This window comes from Ascidiella aspersa, chromosome 8, assembly GCF_963924565.1.
Source record: "Ascidiella aspersa chromosome 8, kaAscAspe10.2, whole genome shotgun sequence".
NCBI classification, from domain to species: domain Eukaryota; kingdom Metazoa; phylum Chordata; class Ascidiacea; order Phlebobranchia; family Ascidiidae; genus Ascidiella; species Ascidiella aspersa.
This window is the reverse complement of record NC_139454.1, coordinates 6,142,709-6,167,410: the sequence shown is the minus strand read 5'-3', so window position 1 is coordinate 6,167,410 and position 24,702 is coordinate 6,142,709. Positions and strand designations below refer to the sequence as shown.

The following is a 24,702-nucleotide window of genomic DNA, read 5'->3' as shown; positions in this document are numbered from 1 at the left end:
GCGCGCCCCCCTGTTTGGGAAGTCCTGGTCTAGACAACAACTTTCGAGTTATGTTGGCGTAAACAGCAGTCGGAAAATAAATCAAGATTTAGTGTCTTGACCGATGGTAGAGTGAAACTGAACTGAAAAACAAGTTGTTTGTACTCAGTTGTTTGCTAGGTTTCAGTTCGCGAAATTAACGGAGCTTGTTTCCTAACCGTTAAAAACAGTGCGAAGTTTGCCACAACATTTGTGAAGTGACATCACCTGGTCAAACAGTAGTAATTTTCACAAACGATCCCCTATAGATTGTATTTGTTTCATCGCTGCTCAAAATTTATTTTTTTGCTTCCCTGCAGATTAGGACGAAGGTCTGTTATAATCAGCGCAATTTTGCGTAACCTTGTTTGTCAAAACCGCAGCGTTGACGAACGGTTTTATTTGGCCTGCTTGATTTTACGTCGCTTCGCTACCCCAGGCTTATACGACGCGTGTAAACAACAAAAAGGTTCCTCGTCAAAGCAAGCAAGGACATTTCGACTGAAAAGGTAATGGTTAACTAAATCGTGGTCACACTATAGACTGCCTATAGGGCGTGCTTTGTAGTAGTGCTGAGTTTGTCCCAGCGCTGGGATACTATTTACATTTAGATGCTTACCACTAGCAAGGACAGCAAACGGTTTAAGATTTACTAAACACTTGGTAGCGTTGTGACCAAAGAAAGGCGTTGGAAATGTCTTAATCTAGTCTCAATAGTTCAAGTTGAACTGTAGCACAATCCTAGACACTCTGCGGCGACATGTGTTCTTTGGATTTAGGATTTTAGTGCGGCCTTGACCTCAGTCTTGTAAGGTATTTTTTTTTCTGCTTTATTGTGTTGCCTACTGAAGTAAGATTAAGCTATATTTAAAGAGTTAAGCTGGGTTTAAAGCAACACATAAATACCTGTTGCTTTACGAATTTGTTACTGTTATATAATTGTAACTTGCCACTCAGTTAGTTTACTATCCTATATAAACTTCCTAAGCAACATATCTGAAGGTTTAAGGTAAATTGCTAGCAGGTATTTTCGTAGGCAAATATTACAACTTTCCTTAATGTTACATGTACACACTATATGGGCTATACCTGAAATTAGAATGAGATACTCATGTAAAAAAGGCTACATCCTTTTAATGGTGGCTTGTTCAGTTTGTTGCAAACAGTCAGTCTGCTTTAAAGCACCTGATGGCGTGTTTATTGAAGCGTATCAAAACGCAGTTTAGTTGTATTTAGTCAGTGTTGAAATGACCTTAGTCAGTCACTGTTTTAGATTACTGGAGTTGACCTAATATACTTCAGGCAAATGGCGTAAATCGAATTTAAAAAAAATTGCTTTGATTGAATAACTTTCGGTGAAATTGGACAATTTAGCCTACCTCTAATTGTAAAATTCTTTACTTGAATTTCCTTTCTTTTGGGTGGTTTTGTTTTTAATTTTGCTGCTCACGTGACTTAGTTTTGATTTTCTATCGAAAAGCTTGGATAGAACTTGATTTGGGTAACCAGTGACTTGTAATGGTACTTGACTTGCTATTTGTTAAGCATAACCTGACGTGGACTAAAGTTGTTTGCGGATGACTAGACAAAATTGCACTTTGTGTCGCATTATCACCTGAAGGCGAACAGCAACTGCTGTATAGCTACCGTTTTGACTTCTTAGAACTAACGATAAGAGCCTTAAAGATAAATGGCGTTTCCAATATCATTCTGCTTACTTTTAACTAATATTTATCAGGCCATGTTCAAAAACAAAGTAGGTTATATGAACGACATAAGTGTGTTCCTACTTTTAGTTTTACAACGGTTTTGATTTTATGAAATCGATAAAGAATACAAGTGTAACCTACAAATGTCGGCTAACGGGGTTTGAAAGGTGAAGTCATCCAAACACGTTTGTTTACTTAAAGAGTTGACGACTTAAAATGTGTAAGGTAGTGTGTAAATTGCCTTTCTTATTTGCTTGTAATTAAATCTGAAACACTGCTCCAAGCACTAAAATGTAATTTTATTTTATATTTATTAATTCGTTCTTCACTCTCGGCGCGATAGTTACATTTAAAAGTGGTGTCGATAAATTTGTAGCGTTAAAATAGTAGTAGGTTGCTTGGCTTCTACAAACAAAACTTCAAACAACACAAATGATAAATAGATTACTAGGAGTTTTATTGCGGGAAATATTTTACTACAACCTTCTACACCTGCTTGTCTTAAGCGTACGCCCAGGCTTTTATGAAATGCCTTGTTTCTTGTCATAGGTTATCCACAGTTATCGGCCTAAAACAAATAATTCCTGAATTGAAACAATTGAGTGATTGCGCAAGTCGTAAGTTGTTATTTGCGGAATCGTTACAAATTCCTGTACCGCGAAGTAATCTGATACATCAATCCTAATTAGTATACGCAACTCCCGATGTTTCGTATACAAACTGTAGTAAAACGTTTATTTGTCTTATCGGCGTATGTTATTCGAATGTGTTAAAAATAACTGAGGTGCTTTTTTACCTACTGTAGCGAGTTGGCACAACACGTTTCTTCGTCGCTAGTGAAAAAAAGAACTGTCGTAAGTTCAAAAGGGTTAAAAATCGTTTTTAATTGGTTTTGCTTTGCGTTTTTTCGAATATAATTTAGTATGTCTAACGCTTTTTCGAGATATTGATTTCTTGAAAGTGTAATATTTGCACTTTTCTTGGGCGTGCTGTACTGCTGTATGTCCCCAAATACTACAGTTTTTAGAATTTTTCTGTTTTTTTTTTATCTAGTTACGAATCATGATTTACCAAATAACGATATATGGTGAGCTCAGTTGGAGCGTTACGAATTGTCGAACCGTCAAAAGCAGGGTAAAGTGGTGTGAAGTATCATGTTTTCAGTGCTTTTTTGGACATTCTTACAGGCGTGGTTTTAAAACGACAGCTTGTATAGTTGTAACATACAAGATATAGTCCAGTTCAGCAACTTGTTTAACCTTATACTACAGTTAAGGCAAGAGGATTTTGCGTGGTTACTTGTCAGCTTACCAAGGACACAAACACAAACAGTAGATTCTACATGGTGCTGGACAGGTAGACTAGAGTGCACTGCAAGTACTAACCACATCCTGAAGATTACTTAAGGTCTGCAGCTAAGAGGTGACTTGTTTACAGGATAAACTAAATCAAACTAGTCTTGGTTTAATTTCCATGTACGCTACCATAACCATCAACCACGGCTTCTTTAGCAAGCTCAAAAAGCTGCGGGCGCAGTCTAAGGACGCGCCGAGCGTATAAACCAGGGATTCTTAAACTGGGGTCCATGGACCCCTTGGGGCTCCGTGAACTAGAGGGTCCATAAACGCCTAATTTAAATATTAGTCTATATTTAAGAAGTAATCAATTTGTTGTAGAAAACAGTTTAATCAAAAACAAAACGAAGTATTTAGACTCCATTTCACTTTCACATATTTTGACCGAAATCAGCAGATTTATGAAGTCTATTTGTATTGTGACGTTAACTTATGACGTCATTTTTGACATTTTTTTGCCTACCGTGGTCCACACAAAGCAAAACAAAAATTTTAGGGGTCCACGGTAAAAAAGTACCCCTGGTATAAACATATGGGACGCTGTTGGGATGAAAACACTAATTCACTTATACCGACAACTCTTTCTTCCGATTTAGCTTAAATCGGAGTCTAATTTGGGCCGATATATTTTAATCTAAATCGGACAAAATTACTTTCCGAACAGCGTCCCATATGTTTATACCAGGTGTGTAATATTCGTTAACCGATGCATTTTTTAATTGACTATCAATTACATATGTACAGCTGTACACTATATACACAAATGTGTAATGCAGCTTAACAATGAACCCTTAAAGGCAAAAATGTCGAGTACATCGACATTATCTTGATAAAAAAGTTTTGGTTACGCCTTTGATATTGTCTGACGATGATATAAGCTTCTATCGTTTCAGATGGTGTCGCTTTAATCTAAATCGGACAAAATTACTTTCCGTCGGACAACATCTAAATTGGAATGTATTGCTGTCTTGTTTAGGTTAAATCATAAAATATTTTTTCCAAGGAAAAAAGTTTATTTGTGCTTTAAATTCAAACTAGAAGAAATTACATCCCGGTATAACTTTAACTCCAGTGGTTGCGTACCGTTTGTCCTAATTAAAAAATGGTATTATAGACCCTAGCATCCATCTCCAAATTTCATTCACCCTTGTCTCATGACATGATAACACTATCTCGTTTGTATACAACAGCACAAAATGACTTAAGTTGTTTAGATTTTTGTTAAGATCAACTTAAGCTAAATTTTACCATTGCAAATCTACAATTTCTCGAGTCGAGAGACTTAAAGCTACAAAAGCCCAAAACACAGTCACAAAGTTTAGACACATTCGACTATCATCCATTTCTTACTGTTCCCCCCTATTCACCCCTTTTGGTTGGTTTGCCCCTGAAAAATTTTATTCACCCTGGGGTGAACCATTTACCTGATTAAGCTTTCATCGAAAATACTAGAACATGTAAAGCCAGATCACCACTAGATGATTTAATAAAGCAATTCACCCCCATGATTAAAGATTGTTGTGCACATAACAAAAAATTGCTTTCTATATGTTTCACGGACGAGTTTAGCGATTTTATTAGTTTAACGTTTTATTTTTATACCAATTACTTGACTTGATGTTGACTTGCTTTTATAATACGATGACTGGGACTTGAGCACTTGACCACTTTGATCAGGACTTAAATTGTTAGTTTTTTTGCAACAAACTTGATGGTGGTTACCACATTGAAAACTGACCTGTTTACAACAGTGGTGTTTCTAACATCACTGGTATACAGTGTATATTGGTGAAATTTGCATCCGCAAGTCTAATCTGTAAATCTAAATATTCCAGGAACAAACACACAAAACTGTTTTAGCGTTTGAGCATTTTTCTGACAGCCGTGATTTGTATCAATGTGCCACCGACTTGTAATGACAAGAGGCTGTAAGCTTTTTTGTGGGTTGTTTATTAGTTACGAGGCATTCGGCTCTATACATATTCATTATACTTTTATGCTGTGCAAAAGGTCGCCCTGTTTGTTTTTCGTTTTATTGGCCCATAAAAGCATATTCCTGCCAAAGTCATTATTCATGCGCAGCTGCGATATTATATCATTAGTAAATAAATCGTCACCGGTGCAAACATACCGCAAATCGTTCTAAGAATTAGTCTTTAAAAAGGGTATGTGCATATTGTGCTGGTAGCTTGGAAAGCATGGTTACTCAATTGGGTTTAGCAAAGGTCCAGATACGAAAGTGCACAAAATTATTCAGTAAACTCGAAAGTTAAGCTCGAAACTTAAACCTGACTACATTCCATAAAAAATAATATATACATTTGGTGGGAAGCTCATAAAACCAACAGTACCTCAAAATAGATTTTCCAATAAACTATGGGCAATTTTTGAGAGTCAATATTTATTATTTTAAAGGTCCCAATGAGTATTCGAATACCACGATTAAATGTGTATACTTTCAGATTACAAAGTGTGTCTGTATTTTAGCCAGAAGAGAAAAAAGAATTCTAACGCTTTAAATTGCTTTTAAAAAGTCGCGCACCCTATTGTTTTCGGTGTAGCACCAAACACTTTTCCAGCTAGATTTTAGCCAAAAAGTACAGGCTACGTAACTTTTTTTCCTAAAAAAAGTTACCAGAAAAACAACTTTATTTCTAATTTTGCACTGAATGACCTTACAAAACCATATTTCGTTCGCAGAATGAACCTAGTCCACCAGAGACCGCCGCTTTACTATGGTGAAATAATGCAACAACACCCGGAATCCTATTCCAACTGCTCGAGCCCTCACGGAAGCCTGGGCGGAATGAGCAATCAAGCAAATGGCGGCGGCGGAGGCGGCAGTCCAGCCTACCGGACCAGGGACAGCTGGTTCCCTTCCCATCCAAACTGCCCTAACCACACCAGCACGGCTGGCACTTCGTTTAACGCCGCCTATGCAGACCCGAACTCACAGGGCCAGGTCTCCTGTCCGGACTGCTTCATCCGCTTCACTATCAAGCAGTCCATGTCGGCTTTGCCCGCTTGCTGCCCGCACCTACACGCCAGCCACGACTGCGCACACTGCTACGCACAGCAGTGGCCCGGAGCCGGCATGAGCCATCGTGCCTCACCTTTAACTGCCCAACAGGCCTACGCCGCCCAGCACCTCGTACAGCCCGTCATTTCGCCGCCTCTGCTTAGCCCGGAACGAGAACACCGCTATAATGAGGGCGAGGGAAGCCCGTGCCAGCAGCCTCCGATCAGCAGTAGGCAGCCGGTTTACAGCGCCACCTCGCAACCCTTAGATCTGCCCGGCGCTTATTCGCTCTACGGTGCTGACTTCGCTCGCAACGCGCACAGGTTTTCTGTCACTCCGAACCCGGCCCGCTACAGTCCTCCTGTACTGAACCACCCGCCATCTTCAGCCAACGAAAAGGAGGCGGCTGATAGGCGGCGCGAAATCGCTGCATCTAGTTGCGAGCCCGCTGTAAACGGGTCAGTCGGTTACGACAAGGCGCCAAGCGGGTTGCTGAACGTCAAGAAAGACCCATCGGTTTGTCTATAGCTTGTAATTGCGATAAGCAGTGAGATATTTTGCTCAACTTTTCATAGGAAGTTTTACAGTTATCTCCTTGTTGTTTTGCGCGTATCTATCAAGAACTATTAAGTTATTTACACTGACCCATGAGGTCAGTGAAACTTATGAACAAAGCATTTCATTTGAAAGGACTGACAGTCTGTAAATCTTGGCTACTGTAAGATGTTATTGTGGTAACCTTAGCTTAATAATTTTTTGCGTTAATTAGCAAAACAATATTTTGAAGTTTTCGATCTTATGTTTGAAAAAAATACGTTTTTTTAATCTGTAGCAATGCCCTGGCCTAGAATAGAAGTGCAAAACGTAATTTGAGGAACATAATACAAACTAGCTTTTCAACAAAATCAACTAGCTTGATATTTTTTAGTAGCGCAAAATTGTTTTTTTTTTACATTAGTCCCAAATGAATTTCTTTCAGATACGAAAGCGCAGCGCCCACGACATTTGCCAGGTGTGCGGCGACCGTGCTTCGGGCTACCACTACAACGCACTCACCTGTGAGGGATGCAAGGGCTTCTTTCGACGCTCCATCAACAAGAAGGAGGTGCCGGCCAGGTAGGCTTGCAAATTCACAGTTGTAGCTACCAGGGTTAGCTGTATTTTATACCCTCGTCCCTCGCCCATAGTTGGCACCGAGTATATATACCAATAACGTTTGAAAACCGCCGAACTAGACGACGCCAACAGTTTTTGTTCATTGCAGATGCAAATACGGTGGAAATTGCGAAATGGACACCTACCAGCGACGAAAGTGTCCCGAATGTCGGCTGAAAAAGTGCAGAGCAGTCGGGATGCTTGAAGAATGTGAGTACATGTCATCCGGTCCTTAATGTAGAAAGTTTTTATCATCCAACTTCGAAGCAATGCGCAAGTTATGAAATGTGTGAAATAGCGTTCGTAAGAAATATAAATACCTTTATTCAGAAACAGCTCCTCTGGTAATTGTTGAATGAATTATAATTACCAAGGAAGATGTTTTTTTATTAATATTACTATGCCTGGTAGCAATACTATTTTTAATTAATAACCTTATTGTCGCTCGACCTACAATCGGTATGATTGCCAGGACAAGTGTTAAAAATGTCTTGTAGTTTTCTTATATTATGTAGGCTATTTAAATAATACTGCTTTTAGGTCTTGCCATTAGATACTGTCTCTGTGGTGTCCGGGTATATCACGCCTTGAACATGATACTTAGGTTGAGTATGATTTAACCTTCCGAGGACCTTTGGTTGTTGACCTTGTCTACATCGATTTGATCTAGCTTCGTGCTGTGGTTAGCGATATTCATGTTGTTTGAGCGCCGAGTCTTTTGTGTATGGCCGCCAAGTGACAGTATATGGACTTGGACAATCGAGTGCAAACAGAAATCACCTATATTCGCTTAGTGCAAACAGCCGACCCTTTATTCTACATCCGGAAAACATGCAATGATAGCCGCTTTTCTATTGAACAACGTCAGAACACGCCCGTTTGAATAGCGCCAAATTAGATTTTTTGCTTGTTTTCTCTCCGCAAAACAACCCTTGCGACTTAAAGCAAACTAGGCCAGTTAAAAATCATCATTATTTAGTTTGGCGTGTTGTACATTTTTCATGTGACCTACAATTTTAATCATGCTATCGCATTGTTCGTCAGGCATTGTTCCCGTATGACCCAAGTGTTGTAATGACTTAAGTCACTGATTTTAAATGACTTGAGTTAAATTGACTTGAGTTTTTGGGAAAAATAACTTGACTTAGTCTTTTGGACAAATGAATTGGGTTGAAATTGAGTGTTTCCATAAGCATTTTGTATAAAATGGGTTACTAAATTTTGCACTAAAAACAGTTTGCTAGTTATATTTTTGGTTTTTTTGGTTTTTAGTTATTCCAAATAATCCGACAAATTTACCAACTTTCATAGTTTGCTTTAACGTTTACGACAAGGACTTGACTTGGAATAGACTTGTTATTTATTTAACAATATTTTACTTGGACTTAAGTTGCTTTAACAAAGACTTGACTTGGACTTCAGTTGCTTTAACAAAGACTTGACTTGGACTTCAGTTAATGTCTTGGCTACAACTTGAGTCAATTTAAAATGTCTTGTTTAAAACACTGGATGTAACTTTTAAACTTGTTGTTTTCGTTGTCGGCTTAATTCTGATTTAACAGCATATTTACACCTCTATGGTTTTGACGATCAACTCGTCCAGAACGTCGAAAACGTTCAACTACGTTTAGTAAAATAAAATTTAACACCTTTTCCACCTGTTATAAAATCTTTTATTTTTGCCTAATGCTGATAACCCGGCTGAAGATTGCATACGTATTTATCTGAAGGGTAAATAATTAAAAAAAGGTCGATATTTATCTGTGGCTTAGTTCGCTTTTTGAGTTAAAAAACGAATATTGTTTTTCTTTTAAATTTGTTGTTAGATTTAGCGAAAAAATAATGGATGGGTTTTTATTGTAATGTTTAACGTTAAATTGACAGTGGAAACGTTTTGAGTTTGTTGTCACTACAATTGTTAGCAGTTTTAAATAGCAAATAGGTTTCACAACTTGCGGTATTACACCGGGTGTCTTCGGTAAGGCTTTTACAGAAATTTTGATTAAATCCTAACTACAGGCTGATCGATTTCGTTAAGGTCTCCCCTATTGCTTTATGTGTATTATATAATGTGTGCAGTTATAGTTGGCTAGTACGATCGGAAAGTCTTGATCACAGAATACACATTGTGTGCGTTTCAGTTGCTTATGTGATTTACGCTGTGTGTGTGTTTATGTGCAGTTTCGCACAGTTTCCACGATTACCTATGTATGTGATGTTTACATTGCAAGCATTGTAAAGCAGCCCTCTCCGTTTGCTTTTTTTGTTATCGGTGTTCCACTTTTAGATTTGTTTTGGCTGGTATCTCTTTCGCCTGTGTTACTCTTAACGTTTGACATAAAAGTTATTTTATATCAGTGTTTCTTTGTCAGGTGAATGGTTCACCCCAGGGTGAATAAAATTTTTGCAGGGGTGAACCAGCCAAAAGAGGTGAATAAGGGTGAACCGTAAGAAATATTTTTTTAAGACAAGGGTGAATGAAATCTGGAGATGATTCTAGAGGTGAACGAAACTTAAAATGTTTAAGAAGCACTGGTTTATATCATGAGACATTTCAATATGGAACCCAAAGTGATTTGTTTTTTGTTTAAACAATTAGTTATGCCTAAATAAAGAATTGCACAGCTGCAATTTTTTTTTTTAATATTAGACCGCGAGCACTGAGAAGTACGTAACGTAAGAAATCTGCAAAATGTCAATAGGGATAGACTACTGTACTTTAAATTGCGAACAAACCGCCTTGGTCAGTCATCAATCGCCTGAAATAACCTTCTTCTATTTGTATTCATGTCCCCTTTCTCTCTCTCTTTTTCTCTCTTTTTTCTTGTTATTTGGATCACTCTCCTCTTAGTTGAGTCAATCTCTCCACATCGTGTTTATTTGCTTATCAGTTAGGGCCGCTCCTGTTAGCAAATAGTTGTTTAGGGGCTGGCAAGTGCGTCATAAGACCGCTCAAAAAGCATCCGTTTGCCGTGTGAGGCCGCGGTAAAACGCGCGTTTGTCCTTGTCATGTCGCATCACTGCCGTGTTCTGACCTGCGCTACAGAGATCCCTATCAATTCCGGTATCTTTCTATCAGTTATGGCAAAATCGACTTCTGGGCCTATATAGCCGCAACACTTACGAACGTAAGTCTCCGGAATTACGTTTGCCTTCAAAGAGCTTTTTTTACGTTATTTTAAACTACACATTACTTCCAGACTATATTTTTTTCCACTAACAGTTGCTACATGGAGAACTGATCATACACAAGTTTTTATTAATTTGAAATAAAATTAGTTTTACAAAGCTCAATGTAAACAGCTATCTATGAGCCTTGGAGTCGGTTTTGAATTACTTGAGTCCTACTCCGGAGTCCGATTCTGACTCATCCCAAACTAACCGACTCCGCAGTACAGAGGTGTCCAACACGAGGACTTAATAAAAAAATGGCGCGAAAGCCTCCCCAAAATACAGCCAACTGTCAAAAACGCTAAATTTGTTCTACAGTCAACTGTCATTGTTTATTCACAATACAAAACAATCCCAGCAATAACGACAACAGACAATTACTTGTGTTATAATAACATTATACTGTGTTTATTTTTTGTATAAAAGCGCTTTTAATATTAGAAAAAAATAGCTGCTAAACTTTGGCCCGGAAAGAAGTTATAAGATAACAATTGGCACGTCGGCATGTTTGAGTTGGGCACCCCTGCCGTAGAGTTACAAGTCCGGCTCCCATTTCGCAATTTTGCCCTTAAGGCTGATCCTGTCCGAATTGGTCCAAGGCTACAGACTTCTCAAAAAAACCTTTGACAAATTCTAAATGCAATAAAATAAACCGTAAGGGCAGGGTTTCTTAACCTTTTCTGCATGTTTTACAGTTTTAACAGAGGTGAATATCAGATTTTACCCCCAATATATAAAATGGTGCTGATTTATTTAAAAACGAAATTAACAAATACATTAGTTATATTTAACACGACGACTGCCCTTGCTTTTTGGCAATGACAAATGAAGTAACTAAAAGACAGCGATGTTGCCAATAAACTAATAAAAAGTATCAATAATAGCAAAGCATCGCGTTACCGACGCTAGACGATAAAGATTTGATAGGCTTCTATCTTCGAATTAGCAGTTGATCTGAACTACGAAAGTAGGCTATCACATGCCCACAGCTGGATTTTTTTGTCCCGTCAACTAAATACTTTGATCGATAGGTTATTTACCCCCTGGGGTAAAAGTAAATTTACCCCAGGTTAAGAAAGGCTGCATTTGGGACACTCATACCTATAAGTGCTGGATTAACCCGACTATGGGAGTATCCCTATCGTTTTCACAGTTTGACTAATAAAACAATCTTTGCCTTCTTTTGCATCAGGTCTACTTACCGAAATCCAGTGTCAGTCAAAACGGAGAAGTCGGGTACGCAAGACTAGGGACGATGCCACCCCTCGACCGGGGCCGGGGTCAAAGGGGGCAGCTTCTGACGTCACAACTGAGGTTCCGTCCGACCTGGAGAACAGCCGAAGCTCCATACCCTCGGTTGGTTTCGTTTTTTTGATAGTTTAACGTGTTTTTTGTTTGCGCGGTAATCGTGGACTCGTTTTTTTGTTGCACCTAAAAAAGCCAAGGCACAATTTCGCATCGTAAAACGTCACGATCGTTGGTCTAAATCCAATTTTTTATCAATTTGTTTTTGTCCTATAGGGATTGGATCAAAGCGAACGGTTTCGCTGTATGTACAATTTGTGTTACATTTAATCAGGCACTGCACCGGAATTTGTGGGAAAAAAAACTTTTTTGTAGTTTTTCTTTTGAAAACTGAGTTTGGCAGTTCAAATATATAGTCAAAGATAAACAAACTTTATAACAACAAAAACAACTATATGGACCATCTTCCTGTCTAATATGACCTTATATGCTTTAAAATCAGTATTGACACGCGTTTTTGATATCGGAGCAAAAGGCTTAATATTTTTATCAGAGCATCGAGTAAAGACATCGGATTAAAAAAGTGTAGAATTTTTACGCGTTGCTCAATGTATCCGTTTTTCTTTTCGCCGCATCGGGCGCGCCTTATGCAGCAAATTTGTAAAGATAGGCACGTATCAGCCCTTAATAGATGCTACGCAGGACCTACCAGTGTTTTGTGTGTAAAATAAATAGCTTAATTTTATAAAATAGTGTTAAATAAAACACATGTTTTTCAACACACGTTATTTGACTCAAAAGTACTGAAGTCCAAGTCAACTATTTCGTTCAAAAGACTGAGTCAAGTTAAGTCAGTTTACCAGAACGATTTCAGTCAAGTCAGATCATTTAAAAATAGTGACTGAAGTGCACTTTAAGCGATTCCAACACTGGGCCTACATTACAGTTACGCCCATTTTCGTGTTCGTCTATTTGCTCGCGCTGTTTGGCGACCGTTCTTGTCTTTTATCACGATTTTCGCGCACAAGAACCGAGTGGGAATAAATACACGAAACACACCCAGTCCCGCGATTTGTCCAACCTCCGTTGCGGCTATCTACGGAGACTGAACAATGCGCGACCGCAGAAGGAGGAACTGAATCACTATTTGGTCGCATGTATAGACGTCTGCGCTGTTAATTTTAAGTCAAACAAACCTTGTTGAATTCGAGATCGCCCGTCACCGATTTATCGTTTGACTTTGATTGATTTGCTGACGAGGCGAACTTTATTTCGCCTCAACCTATAGCGCCATTTGTAAATACCTTAAGTGGTTCTAAGAAAGTAATTATTTGAAATATTACACAAGGTTCATAGAACGGCTGTGTTTTAATTGTATCCCATACACTAAAAATAAGTTTCGATGTTTTCATCAGGAATGGTAATCATTCCAGATAGGTAACCGAAACGTCGGTAAACAAATAAACACCAGAATAACTTATTTTCAGTATATACTGTGCCTGGTAGCAACAGCATATTCATTGTACTATACGTTTGTAGACTGGATCAACCAATCGTTTCTTCGAATATTTTTCAAAAAAATTGTTGGATGATAAAAGTATTTCGGACACAACATTGTGCACGCAAAAAGGAACGGTGCAAAATTACTGTCTTGTTAAATGCGTAAAAGTATTTAAATACCCATGAGGGTTCGGACACAAAATGTCCGCCAAGTCGTGTTTTGTTTTCGTCCACCCGGTGAGACATGCAAGTTCGATTTTTCAGGTGTCCCCAGTCGATGAGGAACCGCAGACCCTAGCGTCCAACTACCAGGATGTGATAACCGAAGTGGGAAGTGCATTTGCAGCCTACAGGACTAACCGGGAGATCATGGAGAGATGGGTGAGATTTTGGGGCTGCTGCATGTTTTAAAAGTCGCTTTGAATTGAAGCTTCACTCTCTGTCAATAGCATTTGCAGGTTAACAATCCGACTAATGGTGCGAACAGGACTGTTGGTATAATCAAGACCTTAAAAAGCATATTTTTCAAGAATTATAATACGCTTATATGATTACTGTTTTCGATTCATTTTAAATCCAAAATCACCTTAAAACAGTTTTAAACCAGACTGAGTTAAATTACGTCTTTTTGTGCTCCTAAAAAATCCTAACCCTTATTTAATTCAGGCTAAAATTTGCGTTTTAAACCTCAAATCCAGAAGAAGACTAAATATTTGAACCTAACAATACGTGGAGCTTACGTAATGAAATTTTAAACTGCACCACAAGAATTAATTCATCTTTAGGACATCCCAATATCGCATTAATTTCCCAACTTATAGTACCAGTATCGCGTGTAAAGTTTTTCATGTAGGCTATTTAAAGTTTACGATCATTCGAATCCGTGTACATTCTGACATCCAACCTTGTAATCTTCCAGGGAAAATACCTGCGAAACGCCAGTTCACTCAACCTTTGCGAGATCTCGACAATCCACGTCCAAGTTTTTGTGCAGTTCACTAAGAAGCTTCCAGGTAAATACATTGGATTAAAATTCCGTTTGCCAAAGTGTCGAAACGTTATCTAATCCAGAGTCCGGTAAAGCACAGAATATCAAGTTGATGACACAGTATTTGGTGACGCGCCAACCAGGGGCGGATCCAAAGGGTGCACGTGGCTGTTGCCCCCCAAACTATTTTTTTTGCCTATTTAAATTAAGTAAATTCACATTTTTTCGCCCTCGTAACTTTGTGACGCCATCTCTGAAAAATTGTCATGGCCCCCCCAACCAGAATTCCTAGATCCGCACCTGAAACCAACTAACACGATAGTATAGGTAGACCCAAATTGTCTGTAGTTACATCGATTTATATCCTCGTCCAAATTGCGATCGGACACGAAGAACATAATGTTGAAAATGAATAAATATTATTCAAAACGTTAAAAACGCTACCGTTCTGTATCGGCTTTGATATTCTTACTACATCGCGGACATTACGCAAAAAGTATGAACGTTTTGAAGATGGTTTTAATTTAGACATTGCGCAAAGTTATGTTTGTAAAGTCAACGCTAAAGAATTGCGGCTTGGCCAGCTTATGACCTTGTTTCGGCAATATTGACCTTGGTTAATTCGATAAGGCGCGTCGCGGTCGGCAAACCTTGGCCGCGTTTTAATAAAAAGCGTCTTGTGTTTGCCAAGGAGGGTCGTTTTTTTTTTCCGGACCTTGACCCACCAAATAGAGGCAAATACGTCGAACAGGCAGTTTTTGCCATTGCGCAATCACATGTTTGGGGTCATGTCATCTAGGGTTTAATGAGATTTTTGTTTTTTATGTAGAATTATTTTGGGTTTTCAGTATTTTTTTTCCTGCTTCGCTGAGACAAGGTTAATATATGCCATTTTTTGAGAGATATATTCAACGGTATTGTAGGTATCGGTTTATTCGGTCTAATTTTACGCCGATATTTTACTAGCTTTTTCTGCTGAGAACTGCCTAAATTTTAGTCTTCACCGTTGCTCAACTGCTTTTATTTTCATGCCTGAAAACTAAGATTCTAGTGGTGAATAAATCTAGTGAATAAAATCAAGCAAATGCAAAACCCAAAATACAAAACTCAATTTTTAGATGTTAAGAATAAAACGTTTCAGTTCTATATGAAAGCACCATTGTAATCCAGCTTGAATGAATTTGTTTTGGTTTGTAAATCACATACAATCCTAATTCTGCCGCTTAGTTGGGTCTCAATCCCTTCGCCGAATCGTCAACAGTCAAGCGTGGTTTAGGTTCTGGTTGTTTAGTTGCACGCGCTTACAATTTATTCAACCAGTTATTTATTGGTTTGAACTTGTCGGAGTGCCATGTGCATGCTTTCCAGGAGGTCGTTTGTGCGCCCGGTGTTAAAATGCGCACCTGTGGCGTTCAAGGGTCCTCTTGACTTTTTGTTGCTCTTACGTCATTTATAGTCACTTAGAACATCCTTAAAATCAGTAGTTCTTCCCGGGGTTCCATCTTTAACGTTCAAGGGTATCGGGAGATATTTCACATTCTTTTAGATCCAACTTGTGCAATAGTAGGCATTTTGATACATTTTTTTGTGTATGGTCAGAGAGCAACGTATCAACAAGAATTTTTCAACCTTGTTTCAATTTTGTTTACTGCGGCGTTCCAGTAAACTAGCGAAAAATCTAGTATGGGTGCTGCGACTTATATTTTCTGTAGGGTGCCGCAAGCCAAAAATGCCTAAAAAAAAGGTTAGGCAACCACTGCTCTAAATGTGTGAAACAGACAGTGTTCTAATACCTTGAGTAGATAACTTGACTTAAGTGCACTTAAGCTACTGTTTTCAAATGAGTTAACTTGAATCAAGTATTTTGGGCAAAATCAATTGACTTGACTCAAGCCTTTTGGAAAAATGACTTGAATTTGACTTAAGTAGTTTAGACGAATGATTTAGGTTAAGATTGATTGTTTTCATTGAGCATTTTTTCGTAAAATAGGTTATTTATCCATATTTTTGCACATAAAACAATATGTGCAAAAGATTTTACCTAATTTTAATAGCTTAACGTGTATTTTTTATGACAAGGACTTGACTTGCTTTAAGTATGACTTAACTTGCCAAAGCTGTCAAGTTACAGTATTTTATATAGGACTTGACTTAGACTTAAGTCATTTCAAAATGACTTGTTTACAACACTGGAAACAGATTTTGCATCTCGCTAGTAAATAGTTATGGCACTGTTGCTTGCTCAACCTATATCCACGTATGGTGAGGTTCCCTTAGCTGATATCACGTGATCGAACCGGGGAACCGGCTCACCCTCATTCGCGCGGGCTCTCCTTGGCACGCGAGCAAACAACGTCACAATGGGACGCTGCGCGCGCAGCATCTTTACAAGCGAGTTTTATTGCACTCGCTACGGACCCTGGCGCTTACGATCTGTTTTAATACTATATGTTACTGGGGGGATTGTTTGGCTTTCACAGGGGGCAAACTTAATTCTTGAAAATGTTTTTTTGACGACAACTGTAAAAAAAAATTCTTTGTCGGATATATTTACTCGTATTTGTTCTACAGCTCTTCGTAACATGGTGACGTAGTTAGAAATCGAGTTTTTGTTCAACTTTAGCATCGTAAAATATTTTTCCCTTGCATTTTTTCAAACTGTCTTTGCTGCAATTAACCAGTCTTTGGATATGTTTGCCACCTAAAACAATAATTTCGGTTTTATCAGTATTATTTCAGAGGTCTTTTTTATTTGCGTTTTAATCACGTATTTCACAGAATTCTAAAATCAGCTTGTACATTTTAACAAACGTACAACGTTGTAGTATACCTTGGTTTCATTTAAAATAAGACGACGGTTTTAAATAGAATCCTATCAATGCTTTATTGAACAAACCATCGCTTTATATTCGCAGATGGCGTTGTTATCGGCACTTTTTGTCCAACAGTTACCAAACGTTTCGAGTTTCATTGGCAGCCTTGATTAAGCGCATTAAAATCCAATTGTTCAGTTTAACGTTGCCATATGTCTTTGATCTGTATAGGCTTTGTGTAGGAGATGGGCAGTTAATAGCGGTCCCTATAAAAGACCCAAAATGCCATTTTGTTTAATGGGGCGGTGTGGCATCAATTGGGAAGGTGGTGGTTAGGGTGTTTATTGTACGTTAAACATCGGTGTGCTATTTCAGCTAAAATAACAACAATGAGCTTAAAACCGAGTAATGGATTTTACTATAAAAACAATCAATAATCATGTGTAAGGCCTGATGAGGCATGGCTTTTAACAAATAAGAAGTAATGATGTACGTTTACATAATAACTATACAGCGTACGATTGTAATGATGTATGCGGTCACCGTGGATACATTTTCTTGCTTTAATAACCAACTAAAACTTCAAGAACATACCTTTAATTTGTAAGTTTTAGTTTCACTGAAACTGTGAAATTAAATTTAGATCTGTGTCAATCTGATACGTTTGTTGTTACTGGGTTTATAAACATTGTTTTTTTTTTTAACCCTTAAGTTCTAAACTTAGCCCAACAAACAGGGACTTTTTTACGATGCTTGTTCGCCCTAAAAAATGTCCGCCTATTTCGGTAGCAAATTTTGGGGTAAACGAGGAACATTCAGTCGTAAACCTAACGGTCCCGTTCACAGGAATTCCGAGTCGGGGTCTATCTAAATAAACCCACACGTTGCCACGCCCGGCGTTTATTTGCGTCTCAAACGAACCTGAGAGTCAAACATGCATTGTTGGACGAGCTTTGATGTCGATCGTGAAATCGTGCGCTGTTTACCTTTTGCCACTTTTCGGGAATTTTACGGTGATATAAATACTGTTTTCGAATTCTTTCTAAGGCGAAGCATAAACACACACTTCGGTGAAAAACATGGATTTTATTTACATCTATATAGCTACATGTCTATTGCGACGTTATTAGATAAACATTTGTATGAGGATTACCGTTTGTGACAAATTTTTGGGCAACCAGTGTTCCGATAGAAGAAGCTATATATGACCCAAAGGGTCAATTTGCACGGTGGTGCGAAAGATTGTCGAGAATTTAATACAATTTGTCTTTATAAAGTTCCACCTGATATCCTATTTAGAATTAGACATATACAGCCATTTACAAAACTTGTTTTTTTTAGTTTATTACAACTCATTGATTATTTCGTACATATATCATGTTCAAAAATCAAGCCTGAAACATAAAACTTACACAACGGACAACAACTTCCTATATGACTCAGACTTGTACAGCGTTATTCACATGTCGTACGCCACCAAAATAAAGAACACAACTCGAAAATTCATCATGTAATATCTCCGAAATAAAACAAGATATCACTCAGAAAAAAATAGTCGGATTGCTGGCTAAGTTAGGTTGCTTTAAGTAATGTGAAATTATTTCTGATCGATTTCTTGTTTACTTCCGGAGATACTACACCAGTGGTTCTCAACCTTTTATGGCTTGCGGCACCCCTACAAGATTTTTCAATAGGTAAATCACTAGAATGTCACAATAAACGGAACTAAAACAACACACCTCAACTCTGCACAACGCAGGAAGTTTTAAGTGAATTTATTCCACTCTAATTTTACACAAAAAGTTGTAAGAGTTAATCAAATTCTTAAAAAAAATCAAATTCTTAAAGATTCCTAAATATCTCTCGGCACCCTTGGGCATTAGAAATGGCACCCCAGGGTGACGCGAGACCCCGGTTGAGAACCACTGTGCCACACGATGAAATTTAGAGCTGCAGGATTCCTTTGGTTCGTATATGCCCTGGTGCACATCCATAGCGAGCTGTCAGAATTAATTTCGCGACTTTCGCCAGGTTTCGTTGAACTCAAGTCGGAAGATCAGATTGCCCTCCTGAAGGGCAGCTTCGTCGAGGCGATGATTCTGCGGAACTGCTGCGGCTACCACTACCGCAAGTCCATCTTAAACGTCGAAAATATAGCCAAGGACGCCGGTAGGTGCTATACAAGTAAACACACCGCGTGCGTAATGGTAAAAATAGGAATAAGTTAACATATAATTTTAACGTATATTTAATGGTTGAAGGTTTTAGTTAGACTTGATGGTTTTCTTTCTGTTGATATTGAGTATACGTACAACATGTTATGATTTTTTGTAAACATTTAAAACTGTGTTTTAATGAAGATTGATGACAACGCTCACTGAAGCGTATTTAGCCTAAAACCTAACAGATTTCGGGCTATTTAATTTATGCTTTTGTCTTTCTCGAAATAACGTTTAATGCGGATTTCGTTACCAGTGTTTGAACTAACAAGATTGTTTTCAGAACATGTTATACGGTAGCTTATAAGTTGGCGACAAAGTGGTTTTCCATCTGTTCAGCTATACATTATTCGAGTTTACCAATTTTGTTTTGTTTACGCAGGTCTTCAACCGGGACAAATGCAAGTCCTGGTCAACTTCTTCATATTCACGCGGAAGTTGGACATGGATGACGTTGAATATGGTCTCCTCATTGCGGTCGTTATGTTCGATCCTGGTAAGTAGAATAACATTCAAAAATAAAATGGGTATAACGTGAAGTAAACGTGTTTTCTTGAAAAATGCCCAGGCTTAGTTACGAATCTAGTGACTACTTCTCTGCCGCGAAAAAATAAGATTTTTTTGCAATGCAAATGGTATACATTCCTGTTTAGTTTTGTTACTAGTTCTAAACGGAACTAAAAGTAGAATAACAAAATTATTATTGATGATATTTTTCGAAATGCATGAACAATTGTAGGTGATCATTACTGAAATCTTAGTCAAAATAGATTCTAGGAGGTTGCCATAAATTAATTGCCAAACAGGAAATAAATTGGCAACAAAATATTTTTTTGCCGCCTGGTTTGCACATACATTGGGTATTCCGTTAGAAATTAATTAAAGTAAAGAGCGACAACCATTTTTGCACTCCAATACGAATTGCTAGTGCCCCAATTAACTAAGCCGTTATTCCGCAAACCTTATTCCTCCTGCCATAAGAGCAATGATCTCCAAACTGTGTGCGCGCGGCCAATTTTTTTTTGTCAATTCGGAAAATAGAGTACTTGTATTACAATAGGCATACACGCAAGCATTTTAGATTTAAATGCGCACTATTCATTACAAATTGATAATTTTGAAACATTTACATAATGTTGGTCGTGTGTTAAGGACGATTGTAAAGTTAATTTTGTTGTTCTGTTAAAAGCGTGCCGCGAAACAGTTAAGATTTTTTAGTGTGCCGCGAGCCAAAAAAGTTTGAGAACCACTCCATGGGAGGATTTTAGTCAGGTCGTTGCAATAAATGATTTTCCCATCCCCAGATCACCAGCATGCGCAAGACAAGACCAAGATCGAGTTGCTTCGCGACGACTACCTCTCTATACTGTCCCGCTACTGCCAGTCGCGCAAGCCCCGTCGTCCGCAAATCCTCGCCAAGATCTTGGCGCTCATGACCGATATGCGCACTCTCCATCACACCTACACTCGTCTCGTCACCGCCTGGAAGGAGCGAGAGCCTCTCACTCCACTTCTCTGTGAGATATGGGACTTGCGCAAAGAGGAGGAGGAGGAAGAGTAAGAAAAGAGCGCACCGGAGAAAAAGGAGTAGGTGAAAATAACGAAGGGACGAACGGAGCGAGAGAGAGAGCTGTGGCGACTGTTGGAGTGAAGAAGTGCCGACAGGACTGAATTAGTGTTCTAAACAAGTCATTGTAAAATGACTTAAGTTCCAGTCAAGTTATTTGAGAAATAACTTAGGTCCAAGTCAGGCGCAAAGCTACCAAGTCAATTCCTAGTCCAAGTCATCGGTTGCCCAAGTCAAGTCAATATGAGAGCAAGTTATTTACAAGTCATGTCATTGACATAAGAGTAAACTGTTAAACCATGAAAATTAGTTTACTTGTCCGATTATTATGAGCAACAATTCAACTAAAAAATAACACAAACGCAATGTACAGCAATATTCTTTTTTAATGTACAAAACTTGAGATAAATTTTAATAAAAAACCCTTAATTTAATCTAAAGATATTTAAAAAACGACTTAGGCCTACTTCCAAGTCAATTTGTCTAAAAGTTCATTTATCTAAACTAATTAAGTCATTTTGGTCAAAAGACTTAATTACGAAAGTCGAGATATTTGAAAACAGTGACTTAAATGCACTTAAGTCAAGTCAATGACTTGAGTCATTACGACAGTGGACTGTACATCAGTGTTCATGCCATGGGAGTGGAAAAGATCTTATGGAGACATATTGGTGTTGCTCAGCGCCCTCTTTTTAATTTGCTGTTGTATGAACCGAACTTGCACTATTTCTACATTTAACAAACAAAATGAAATGTGATAAAGGGCCGTCACACACCTTTACCTGGTTTTGATCCAACCATAAAGCCACATGGATTTTTGTGCCTTTGTTGAACAACACGACTTAACCATAACAGGTTAAAATTTAGAACTACACTATTTGAGGGTAAAAGTTTAGAAAAACATTTGTTAAAATCATTTGATTTTCTCGTCATCCATATTTTTTTCTTTGTCGTATTTATGTTTTAAGATTGGTGCTCACAGACATACAGAAAACCGTACAATTAAAACAGTTGTGACGCGAAGGCGCAACACAAATGTACACAAGTGACAAGTGTACATGACAATATAGCCTATACGCACTTTACTTGATTGTTTTTGCTCAGCAAGCAACATAAAAAGCCTTAGCTATAACCCTTAAATAAGACCAAACCAAGTTCAACACACAAAGAGAAAGATTGGTTTATTTCGATATACGTGTACCGTAGATGATGAGTAGGTATATTCAATTCCAAAACAACACATCAGCTTTAAAAAGCACGTAAAGTATAAAGTAAACATGACAAATATGGCCCAAAGAGTACTTAAATTTCTAAACTATCTTTCAACGATTGTTTTAATTCTTGATGCGTTAGACGTAAAAAATGTTTGTCAAACTTTGTTGAAGAAATACTAATCTTTCCGTTAGCAAAACTGAAGGTTGTTTACTGCATACCACACTTCGTTTTCTTTGCTTTTCAATTGCATTTTTTGTGTCCAAATCTCTATTTAAAGTATATATTGCATTTTGAATATTTGCTGCTTCTAAACAGAGAATTTAGAATTGCCTTTTCATTTTATGTTCAGTTGAATGTTTTGTATATTCGTTGTTAGCGAAAATGATGTATTTTGCTTGTAATTTACGGCTTTATTAATATTGCAATGGCATACAGGCAACACATTTGACCTTTTTATGATCAACCACACACCCTGAATTACTATCAACATTTGTGCCAGACGCAGAGTTTAGTCAAACACCATTTTATCAAATCCCCAATGTTATATTTTTGTCTTGAAACTACTTCCAGGCTTTTGTGGCAAAGTGGTTGCTTTGAAAGCCTCTTTTACTTCGAAAACAACAATAGTGGTCTTCAATTGATTTTTCTGTTTGTGCAAGAGTTGTTTTTATGCAGGGGAACCTTGCCTGTCTGTTTAGCAGCGTTTGCTTTAACCTTTACATTTGTGTTGAGGTGTTAAGACTGTGAACTGTTGTTGAGTTTCGTTCAAGGCTTGACTTTGTGTACCGAATACAGAATGCAGTGACTTTTTAAGAATTTTTTTTTTGCTAATAAGAATTACGTTTCTACAGCTTGCTGTGCTGCCATTGTGGGTTGTACGGTCGCGGTTTTAAAACTTATCGTGATTGCTTCACTCAAATAAAGTAATTTTGTTAGCGTTACAATACTAAATACGTCATCAACAAGCCTACCTAAGACTGTAAGTGCACCCGTCCCATCCAAACGTGTTATTTTATGTTTATTTGTGTGTATTTTTAAGGGGACCGCGAGCAATTGAAAAAATTGCTAGGGGACCTTTGCGTAATTTTTTAGAAAAAGTTTGAGAATCACTGCTCTAGAGTCTCGAACAGCGCTCTTCAAACTTTTTATTTAACCGCTTATTAATACTTTTTTGTATACCTTAAAATATAATAGTGTGTCAGGGTTGTGATAAACTAATCCTGATCTAATCTTATAAATGTTACTAAGTCGTGGCGAACGACGGTGGATCTGACATCGGAAAATCTATTTACCTCTTTCAGCTTATAGGCAATACAAAATGTCGGTTCGCCTATATATGTATCTCACAACTAGGTAAACTATAATATTTTGTGCCACTGTAATTTTAAATGGTTCTCGGTATGTACAACAATATGAACGATAGGAATATTATTAAATATATTTTGAGATATCTCTATTAACTTTTGTAAATATTGAACATTATTTGGCGCTGATATTAGATCAAAAAGTCAAGTCATTTAGCCCAAAAGACTTAGGTTAAGTCAGGTCACATGAAAACAGTGACTTGAGTGCACTTAAGTCAAGTCATTTAAGTCATTGACTTAAGTCAATATAATACTGCCTAACGCAGCCTTTACATTGGGATACGTGGCAAAGCATCGTAACAACCCAGACCTGTGCAATCCCGGTAATTCATAAATAATACTTTTTTGATTATTTTAAATGCAAGGTTCTCTTTTGTTCAATGCGTAATTTTTTTCTGACCTTTACAGCAATGATTTCAGCGACATAGTGCGGTTTGGCATTTGTTTGTTTACATACTGTTCTTCGATATTTTAATCGTGTCTATATTGCATTTAGACAAAGTTTTCCTGTTAACAGTTTGTTGTGTTCAGTCACATTGACTAATATTTTTTTATAGCCAACCATATACTTTGTTTCAATAACACTTTTAGTTTTTAAATGCGATAGACTACTTTGGACTAATTCTTGAAACTGTCCCTATATAAAGAAATAATAAAACAGCACACGTTTCAAGTTTTAGTCCATACTTTTATTTTGTTTTAACGATATTTTGTAAATAGAGCATCACAGAAATCATTGGGTGTCCGTTGGTGCAAGGATTTCTGAAAATAAAAGAAAGCATTGCGTTATTAACAAATCATTCACCAAAAGGATGCCACAGAAAAGGCAGGGTGCATCAGTTTCCAAGCGAAACAAAAGTGTTATAAAAACAAACATAACCGCTTAGGGAATTGGTTAATAGTCTTATTCCTTGCTGGAGAAAAAGGTTTATATAACTTTTCAATAAACTTAAAATTGTTTGTCCCCGTTAAAGACCTATTTCAAACCTAAACCTTCTAAATGAAAAAAAAATTACACCATTAAGACAAAATGGATATCTGTTTAAGTTCGCTCTGCGCGTTAGTTATCGTCGGAATAAAACGGATAAACAATAAAAACTCAAAGTTAAAAAAACAGAGTAAAATCAGGATCAGATATTGTTTAAAACAAAATGTCTGATCCTGATTTTACTCTGGATTTTAAACTTTGAATTTTATTGTTTATCGCTAAATATTAACATTCATATTTTTAAGTATCATTTTTTTAATATTTTGTGCCAAAAGTATGTTTGCTGGAAAGCTATAGTTACAATAACTGTGTAAAAAAATTCAACTCTGTAACTTCACAACTTTCAGAGATATTGCTCAATAAAGATCTCGTCGCG

General features: G+C 37.6%; 1 protein-coding gene across 1 annotated transcript; it reads left to right on the top strand.

The window, feature by feature from the left end:
- The first annotated feature begins 315 nt into the window (after positions 1–315).
- LOC146135518 (bile acid receptor-like) lies at positions 316–20,992 on the top strand. Its single transcript, XM_083395905.1, has 10 exons — positions 316–527; positions 5,783–6,617; positions 7,081–7,217; positions 7,366–7,466; positions 11,620–11,783; positions 13,437–13,553; positions 14,092–14,185; positions 19,005–19,142; positions 19,575–19,688; positions 20,497–20,992. The coding sequence occupies exons 2-10, from the start codon at positions 5,784–5,786 to the stop codon at positions 20,751–20,753; spliced, it is 1,956 nt and encodes a 651-aa protein (XP_083252031.1). The 5' UTR covers positions 316–527; position 5,783; the 3' UTR covers positions 20,754–20,992.
- The last annotated feature ends 3,710 nt before the right edge of the window (positions 20,993–24,702 follow it).